Raw genomic sequence first — 9,172 nt, 5'->3', positions numbered from 1 at the left:
GAAAACTATGAAGTTAATGACAAATTTCCCTGGAGACGTCACAGATATGAGTTTTTTTCACCTCCAAAATTAAACAGACCGTTCATCTAACTAGTGGATTCAGAGGCTAAAAAAGAAAAAAAAAAAGATACAATAAGAGGAGAGCAGTTTTTCAAAACCAAATCTTACGGCGCGTCTAAACTCACATTTATCTGAGCCTAGTGGGTCTGAAATGATTAATTGGTTTAATTTTTGTATGTATCTTTACATATAAAAAGGCTTAAATGAAAGGGCTGGAGGACGTGCCAATTTCTTAAATCCGATTAATCGTCGGAATAATCAATAAATCAATCATTAGCTGCCGCCTTAACGCTTAGCCATGTTTCACACAACAGTATAAAATACTTTCTTTTATATATATATATATTTGGGGCATTAAAAAAAAGATCAATTCCAAAAAGACGACAGTCGTCTAAAAATCATCGTCACTCAGCCGTTTCTTTTAGACGTAAAGTGTCGTCCAAAGTGATGGACTCACCTTGACGACCTGCGGCGTCTGCAGCAGACTGAACTCAGGCGCTTTTCTGGAGCTCTTTGGAGAAACCCAGGAGGTCGTGGGTCCGGGCGGACTGAGGAGAGGCTGAGGCGTGTGACAGGACGGGTGGACCACCAGATCCATCAGCCTGAGACACAGTAAAGAAGATTAAACACTAAATCTACTTTAACTAAGATGCGTTTCTGTGCATGCACTCAATGTTTGTCTTTAGTTATAAACTTGGTCAAAAACAAACAGGACTAATATCTTGTCACTGTTAGAAGCAGTTTATCAATTAAAGGGCCAGCTCCTTGTTCTCCTGAGAGTACCTTGACTTTCGTTTGGTTGTCATGGTGATGGGCGTTCCTAGGAAGGGATCAGTGAAACCGAGCGACGATGACCTGGGACTGGAGCTCTGAGCAGCGGCTGCTTTTGGTCTGGTGAAAACAACGAATGCGTCACATTACCATTAAACATATTTAAATACAGCAGGAGACAATTGTGAAGCAGCAAACTCACGTCCTGGCTGGCGAGGACWGGGGCGTCGCCTCTTTTCCGAGCCAAACCTCCTCGATCTTGGCGAGGACGCTGCTGATGAATCCAGCTCTGGACATCACCTTCTCGCTGGCAGAGCGCTTGGTGACGGTCGACAGCGGCTGCGGCCGAGAGACTATAGCGGAGCGAAAACATGAAATCAAAAAGGGATTTTAACCCTCCGAGGCTGAACWTGTCGGCACCGATGCAGCCAAACCGGCAGTACCGAAACTCCACCACACTYTGCGCTGCYTGAAAAATTCCAAAGGTTTCTGAAACGTTGCGCTTTCCAACCAATATCGGATTATTACGGTAATTTTACTCCCACCGTAGCAGGGAGTGGAGTCACTCTGAGGAGCGCTCTTTTACTAGAYGAAATAACTTGCTAGATATTGAAAGTTCCAGTTGTAATGGATAAATGAACGGCATATATTTGCTAAAAACTTTGTAGAATTAAAGTAAGCAAAAATATCCAGGCGGAGATTTTAAATTTAGGACTCAAAGTAAAAACTATTTACACAAGATTACATACTGTCACATTCTTCTAGGCTCCAAAACTATTCCAATAAACAACCATTGGTGGCAAGAAGTGGCKTGTTTCTTAAATGCATTTCTGACTTAAAATATGGAAAATATGTTTATTTCTATGAAAATATACACAAACTATACCTAATCAAAATAAACAACAACAAAARCATATCTCCTGATGTCCACAGGTTTAAACTCTGCTTCCACAGAGGAGAGCAGCTACCTTCTTTGTGAACGGTGGCTGGATGCTGATAAGGTTTGGATCGCTCCATCGCCAGTTTCCTCTGCACTCTAGGCAGAACTTTGCCGTACTGGTCCAGGATAGAGTTCCTGGTGTTGGATCGCTCTTTGACCTTTGGGTCTCGCTCGTTCTGCAAAGAAAGCGAAAGTTGTGSATCAATGTAAAGGTTTGGTAGATGTTACTGATCATAATAACATTAATATAATGTTAATTGTGAGAATCGCTCTCCTGCACGCACCACCAGGTTCATTTTGAGGGTTTGGTTGAGCTGCAGGGCAGGAATGTAGTTGGCCTGCTGCAGGTAGTGAACCATCAGCAGCTCTCTGTTCTGAAGGCCGCCTGTGCCTTGAAGAAACTTTTCCAAACAGTCCTGAACCAACAAGGAAGGTCAGAGGTTAAAACTGAACATGTAAAAAGTTGAGTTAAAGTTCAATCAATCACATTTTATTTGTATGACACATTTCAGTAACAAGGCATTTCAAAACGCTTTACATCATAAAAACACAAAGTCATAGAACAGTCAACGTTACATTCTGCTGTCATTACACATCAGATTATTGATTAAAGTTTCATTGATTATGTTTCAGAAGCAACTCTAAACAGCTGGGTTTTCAGTCTAGATTTAAAGGAACTCKGTGTCAAAAACCTCCAGTTTCAGACTAATTATTTATAGCCTGCTGCAATAAACGATTAACTYCATGATGCATTATAATGAGCATCTTCATTCTGACGATTAATATTTTTGAAGGGCAGTTTTGTTTACGGAGATTTCATTATCTGTTTTTTATGGTTTCTGTCAAGTTTCTCCCCCCTTCCGTTATTTTAGTCATTGTTTTAGGTTGTTGTGTTATTTTGAATTTTTAAAATCTCTTCCAGTTCCAGTGTGAAAGAACTGGAGAATTAAAGTTGTTTYTGACTAAATATTAGTTGAAAATGCTCTCAAAAACAACTGTGTTATCGTTTATCTGAATAATTACTGGGACAATTTATCGTCCGGCAGAATGTGCCGTCATGACGGGCCCAACTCCCYGTTCACCTGTTCACTGAGGCCCAGAGGCAGCTTGAGCAGCTCCTTCATGAGGCCCAGCTCCTGGCAGCTCTCATACAGGAAGCCCAGCAGCTCAGCGATGTTCAAGCGGTTCGAGTGCTGCCGAAGTAAACACCACGCCTCGATGAGACACCTGGAACCAGAGGACACTGGCCTGTTGACGAGGGTAAAATGAAACGACACCAGTCGGACAGAAACGTAACGGACCTGTTGTGTAGCAGCACGGACAGAGAAAGTTTGGCCTGAGCGGTGGAGGTAATTGGAGGCTTTGTGACGTGGAAGTAGCGCAGCGCCACGGACTGCTGGCCCTGACACATCAGCGCCTGCAGAACCCGCTCGTGCTGCCACTCGAAATGAAAATGAGAAGCAGCCGGGTGAAGAAGCAGATCAAACGAACTCTGAGGAGGAGAAAAAAGAAAATTATAAACACTAAAGATACAAACACAAGAGGATCCACAAGCCATCATCAGAGGAAGATGAGAGATCAGACCCAACGGTCCAGTTAAAGCAACGTGGGATTTCCACATTTTGATCAATCAGAAACATCAAGTTCAGCATAAACAGATGTTAAGACATGTACAGATCTGGAAAACAATGAARAGCCCACTGCACCGAGTGCCTCTGAAAACCTCCTGGTTATTCCACCAAATGTTGATCTCTGAACTCTCCCCGAGTTAAAACATTAGTTTTGTTGTTTCTAAATTAACATTTTCTTTGTATTATTTGAGGTCTGAAAGCCCTGCATATTTTTGGTTATTTTTTTCTGCAAATAAATATTCAACATTTTTGCTTATAATTTCAGACATATTGTCAGTAGTTCATATAAGAACAATGTTCATTTTACTCAAACATAAACCTATAAAAAGTAAAATCAGAGAAACTGATAATTGTGCATTGTGGTCTCTTCRTTTTTTCAAGTGYYGTTTGTAAAGTTTCACTTTTTCTATTAAGCTACACACAAATTAACTTTTCAATAATGTTCTTATTTATTAAGATGCATCTTTATGCCTCATTGAGGATGAAGKTAGAATAAGTCAGATTAATAAAAAGCTTCACTTYATACTTTTCCTCATAAAGGAAGTCCATCTGCAGCTAAATGATGATGTTTTATCACATTTTACCTGATGGTCGTTATGATCCAGCAGCCACAGTCCTTGTACCAGTTTAACCAGTCCRATGGGGATGGAAAAAGCTGTGGGAAAAGATTCCACGGATGTTCCATCCTTATTGGGGAAAGAGTACATGACGTCCAACARCAGGTAAATCACCTGAAGCACAGGTTAAGGATGCAATCGAGCCAATAAGTTCTTAGACAACATTATGGCATTTTAGAAAAACCCAAACTAATCCTAAAGAAAGAACCGCTGAGGCGGCGCGACGCTGCAGCCAGCTGCCGTTAGACTGAGGATACAATGGCGTGCTTGGTAGCTTCTTCGATGTTGTCCAGAAGGTAGAGGTCAAGCAAGGCCTGCGGATCATAGACATAAATTACATTTCTTTACAGAATAAGTTTCTGCATCAACACAGGAGATGAAATGCATCATTAAGGTAGAAATCAGTCTTACATGCAGAGTAGGTGGGGGGTACTGTCCTGTCCCGCCCTCGTCCCGCCGCCATAGACCGGTCAGACGTTCACCACACTGTCCAACCAAACCGTCGATCATAAGGCAATCAGCACACCATTTACTCCTGAAAGAGAGGGCGCCTTGTTACCTCCTCAATAACATTCACAGCAACACATTTAAATATGAAAGATTCTGACTAGAATATAGAAATTAGATTAGTTTAGTGTGTGATGGAGTTCAGCACTCACTTGGCCAGCCTGGTCAACTCCTCTCTGCGTATGGCGTAATAGTTACTGATGACTGAGTGAGTAAAGAAAGGCCTGGGAATCTGGAGAGCATCTTCATCTGGTGGCACATCAGCAGGGGCAAATATGAGTTAATCCAGGGCAAAAAGAAAAATATATTTATTTGGGTTTGCTTAAGAAAGTCTCTTAACAGAATTAGTTTTCTCCAGTTTTCTAATGCCATTCATTTTCTTTGAAATAACTAATTTGTTCACCAATTTAAACAAAAATATTTATACATGAAATGATTTCTTTTTTAGTAACTTTTCTAAAAGACAAGCATCTGGTTACCTGATCCCTCGGGGAGTAAGCCGGTGCGGCAGAACCAGAGGACCACTTGAGCGTATTTGGAAATTAAACTGGACACCATGTTCTTGTTCATCAGACCTGCCAAACCTGAAAACGAAACATCCAAAGCTGGCAAACAAGCTCAAGAAAACACGAGGTTGTTAAATATAATGGTAAAATAATATGATGGAGAGATCAATTATGATTAACCTGCTTCTACCTCATGACTCTTTTTTTGGTACCTTAATGACATTAATAATCTCCCAGAACACATTGATAACTTCAGAATTCAAGGAATAATTTTTTTTTTCCAAATGCTACAGTAAATTACAAGCAGCTGTGATAAACAGATTACTGACGACATTACTAAAGTCTCAGAGGATTTAAAAAAAAAAAAAAAAAGGCCTCAGTGGTGTTTTTACTGACATCTCCGGCTAATGGAAACCTTTCAGACCGGCCTCTGTGTGTGTGTGTGTGTGTGTGTGTGTGTGTGAAGCACCTTGGTGTGTGAGTTCCTGAGCTTCGCTGAGCAGGCAGTGGAAGATGGCGCTGAGGTTGCTAAGCAGCCTCTGGGTGTGCTGCAGCAACTGCAGCGTCTGCGGGTCGGTGAAGTTGGATGAGCTGTCGAACAACGGAGCACCTGGAGACCAAATACAGAAATATGGATGAACGGGAAATTAGGACTTTATGTTGTGCTGATATCAGTTAGGTTGCTCTTTTCTTGTACGACAATGAAAAGTGCAGTTTGTGAGTTATTTATTGTTACACGGTATTGCAGAAATCTGAGTTACTGGCCTGGCAACCTTCTAATAACAGGCCATGTAAATATTCCTGATCCAGTTTTTTTAAATAAAACAAAATGCAGAACAGAAGGAAGATGCTTCTAGAGATTTTATCTTGCAAAAAATTTTAAATAAAATAAAAATTTGGTGGAACTTTGAGTCAACATTTAAAAGTTTCGTTTGAGCTAAAGATCTCTCTCCATATAAATACGTACAGATGCCGTCCAGCTCCTCTTTGGTCTGGACTACTTTGTCCCAAGCCCAGTCCAGGATGTAGCGCAGGTTCAGAGCGGATCCTGGTTGTTCTGTTCAGGAGAGGAAATCAGAAGAAATCATGGCCACATCATGACAGAAGAAACACACAGCAGTAAGAATGAATACTTTATAATTGATCTTTGATTACAAGCTTAAAACTAGGATAACCATCTTCACCTGGTAATTTTAAGCCAACATGCATCAAGTAAATGCAGAAAGGCAAAAAAGCAGGTCACCGTGCTGCTCCTTACCTTCTGCAGTCCACTGCTTAATACAACCAGTAATTAACCCCAAGGAACTGGTTTCAACTGCTGTTGACAAGATGGCATCGAGCTGCTCCTCCTGCGAACCAAGAGAGAAGACATCGCCATTGTTTTCAGCACAAATTACATTTTGGTTCCTCTGTTATTTTTCTTATGACTGATGCCAAGTATTCTGGCACTAAAACGGTTTAAAAATGTCTTAACCTCACTGTTTGTTTTATGTGTCAAATCTGGCCCGCCGTAGCTTTTTATTGTGGCCCTATAGACTCCAAATTACATCAATAAGTCCTTCCAGTTTTTCACAGATCTACAAAATTGACACAAAATCAACAGATCCTCACATTTTTTCTGATTTTGCCAACATTTTTTTTCTCAAAATTGRCCAAAAAACGTTGACTTTCAGTGACTGCTGCCTCAGCCTCACTTGCTGTCAAGTTATAGTTTGTGACCGACAGAGCGATTAATAAAAAAAAAAGTCACATTTAACCTCATATCAGCGCAAATATTATAAAAATTCCTTATATTTCTAAGTTAGCACCACAAAATCTGCRATTTTGATTGTAGAAACCACAAAAATAATCACAAAATCCTGGATGGACTGATCAGCGTGAAAAGACTTTAAATGATCATCTCATATTATGAAATGCTGAAACTGCTATTTATTGATATTTTAACAATTTAAWTGGTTTTTAATCAATCCATTCTGGCACAACCGGCCCTTTAAGAATATAGAAATTTTTGATATGGCCCAAAATGAAAATGAGTTTGGCACCTCTGACCTAAATGATGTTGGCTCTTAAAATGCAATTTGTTCTTTTGAGACCACAATCAACACTAGAAGTCAGCAAAACACAGTCGACTGACCAAAATACTGGGTTTCATTTAAATACATCTACAACAGGAAACWATTTCTCATTTTTACTTACAAAACTTAATGAATTTTTAAAATATGTTGACTTATCAGCATAAAAAGTTCCAAGAAAGTAAAGTTTAAGCATAAAATGTTTAACAGTGCAGTTCATACAAGGTACCTGAGAGAGGCTGGCTGCCGGAGCGTCTGCCACGCGGGACGAGAGGAGGCCGGACATGAGGCAGTGGGAGTAGCTGATGGAGATGATGTCACTGGAACAAGGTGCAGCTTTCTTCAAAAAACTTAAAGTCTGGATTTAAYGACAAAACAAAAGTTCTTACAAGTTTAACTTTAAATAAATCGATATAAATGGGAAAATCTACCAATGCTGAGGTCAAAGGTTATTCCCCACAAACTTGCCTCTTTTTGATGCCCAGAGCAGGTTAAGTGCACAATCCCAGAGTTAAGTAGGCAAGTAGCATCTGGAACAGAAAAAATAAAATCTTATAATAATGGAAGAAAATTATACAATAATAAATAATAAAGTAGCTTCTTACAGATTTAAAATGAATACAAAGGTTAATTTTAAATCTAAACCGACCGAAGTTGTAAGTGGTTGGGTTGAAGTACTGCTCTGGAGGGGGGCAGGTGAAGGGCAGGCCCCGGCTAAGGCTGCGCTCGTGTACAATCACATCCAGGAAGGTTTGGGTCGACACCATCTGCACCACCGAGTCCAGGGACCAAACGGCCAGGTAGGGGCAATTCTGGAGAGACTCMCCGGTTCTGTCAGAGGGACCAATCAGCTGTTGGATCAAAACTCATCTAAAGTCTTAAATCGTGTACATTAGCAGGGGTGGATGATATCAACTTGGTTTTATTTGGTGATAAAGCTAACAATAAACGCGACGACAAGAAGTATTTATTACTTCTTTTTAGTTACTGTATGACTGCTACAGCAATAACAGCCCCGCAAACACAAATACGGCTCTTGAAAAACATTTCCATTTCTAGAAGGACACCAGTCACATAAACAAATGTTATATACATCACTAAACTACGAATCATAATTTAATTATATTATCAAATTTATTGATGCTTTTAGTGAACAAACTGTTAAATAAATCCCGACATGGGTTTTTAAATTTCCGAACAATAAATCAAAATCATCATGATAAGAAATGTATCACAATAAGTGAGAAATACGATAAATGCCCTGTCCGAAATATCAGTATTCTTTTGGACCGTAAAATGCAAAGTGATCTTGATAAACATGAACTGAATGACGGGACGTCTCCACTGTACCTGAGAGAGTCAGGCATCTGTGCATGGTACCAGCGGTTGATGTCAAAGACCCCGATATACATAGAGGGACTTCCCTGGCCATAAGCCTTGACTTGCCAGCAGAAGATGGACAAACTGGTGTCGGGGGATGCAACTGGAAAAAACAAGAACGGAAAAACCGTGAAGAGATGAAGGAGGTAGAGAACTAAACGCGTCACACGGACACAAATCCGAGGGCTGCAACCCAAACAGCACAGCTTGTTCCCAGATAAATACACCAAAACAATAAAAAAGTGAGGGTTAAGTGCTACAAACGAGGAGAACTGCTGACCTTCATTCAAACTGTCGTCCCTGTCAGGATGGGCTCTGAACTTCTCGATGGTCTGGCAGCTCAGCAGTTGTGTGTTCGTGGCCTGAGCCCTGAGAGGAAACGACGTGCCGCTCAACTCCTGACTGAATCGCTCCTCGCAATATTCCAGACCCTGTGAGAGAACAACACATTTCTCAGCACAGGAATGTCTACTTTTTAGAGTGGCCATTAGTAAATACTAGAGGTGTGCCGATCGATCGGCCACCGATCTTATTCGGCCGATTTCCGTGAAAAAGTGTATGATCGGTGATCGCCGATYACGGTCTCTTGTTGCCGATCACCTGCATCTCATTTCGCAGCCTGCCTGTGCAGCTGGTCTCCTCTTTCCTTCACACTGCGCAAACGCACAGCAACAAATCCTAAGCGATG

General features: G+C 40.8%; 1 protein-coding gene across 1 annotated transcript in view; it reads right to left on the bottom strand.

Moving 5' to 3' along the window:
* The window catches only part of ahctf1 (AT hook containing transcription factor 1), a 24,305-nt gene that overhangs the window by 7,766 nt on the left and 7,367 nt on the right, over window positions 1–9,172 (bottom strand). The window contains exons 9-28 of the mRNA XM_008405840.1: window positions 8,765–8,915; window positions 8,455–8,587; window positions 7,754–7,935; window positions 7,573–7,634; window positions 7,334–7,462; window positions 6,291–6,381; window positions 6,000–6,089; window positions 5,502–5,642; window positions 5,006–5,110; window positions 4,679–4,775; window positions 4,431–4,554; window positions 4,277–4,333; window positions 3,987–4,133; window positions 3,073–3,263; window positions 2,854–2,998; window positions 2,056–2,187; window positions 1,800–1,947; window positions 1,034–1,184; window positions 844–951; window positions 488–662 (exon numbers count right to left, since the gene is read on the bottom strand). Of these exons, the coding sequence (XP_008404062.1) occupies window positions 488–662; window positions 844–951; window positions 1,034–1,184; window positions 1,800–1,947; window positions 2,056–2,187; window positions 2,854–2,998; window positions 3,073–3,263; window positions 3,987–4,133; window positions 4,277–4,333; window positions 4,431–4,554; window positions 4,679–4,775; window positions 5,006–5,110; window positions 5,502–5,642; window positions 6,000–6,089; window positions 6,291–6,381; window positions 7,334–7,462; window positions 7,573–7,634; window positions 7,754–7,935; window positions 8,455–8,587; window positions 8,765–8,915 (2,559 nt within the window). The remainder of the gene's footprint in view (window positions 1–487; window positions 663–843; window positions 952–1,033; window positions 1,185–1,799; window positions 1,948–2,055; window positions 2,188–2,853; window positions 2,999–3,072; window positions 3,264–3,986; window positions 4,134–4,276; window positions 4,334–4,430; window positions 4,555–4,678; window positions 4,776–5,005; window positions 5,111–5,501; window positions 5,643–5,999; window positions 6,090–6,290; window positions 6,382–7,333; window positions 7,463–7,572; window positions 7,635–7,753; window positions 7,936–8,454; window positions 8,588–8,764; window positions 8,916–9,172) is intronic.

The sequence above is a fragment of the Poecilia reticulata genome, linkage group LG3 (assembly GCF_000633615.1).
Source record: "Poecilia reticulata strain Guanapo linkage group LG3, Guppy_female_1.0+MT, whole genome shotgun sequence".
Taxonomy (NCBI): domain Eukaryota; kingdom Metazoa; phylum Chordata; class Actinopteri; order Cyprinodontiformes; family Poeciliidae; genus Poecilia; species Poecilia reticulata.
This window is presented reverse-complemented; position numbering and strand designations above follow the sequence as displayed.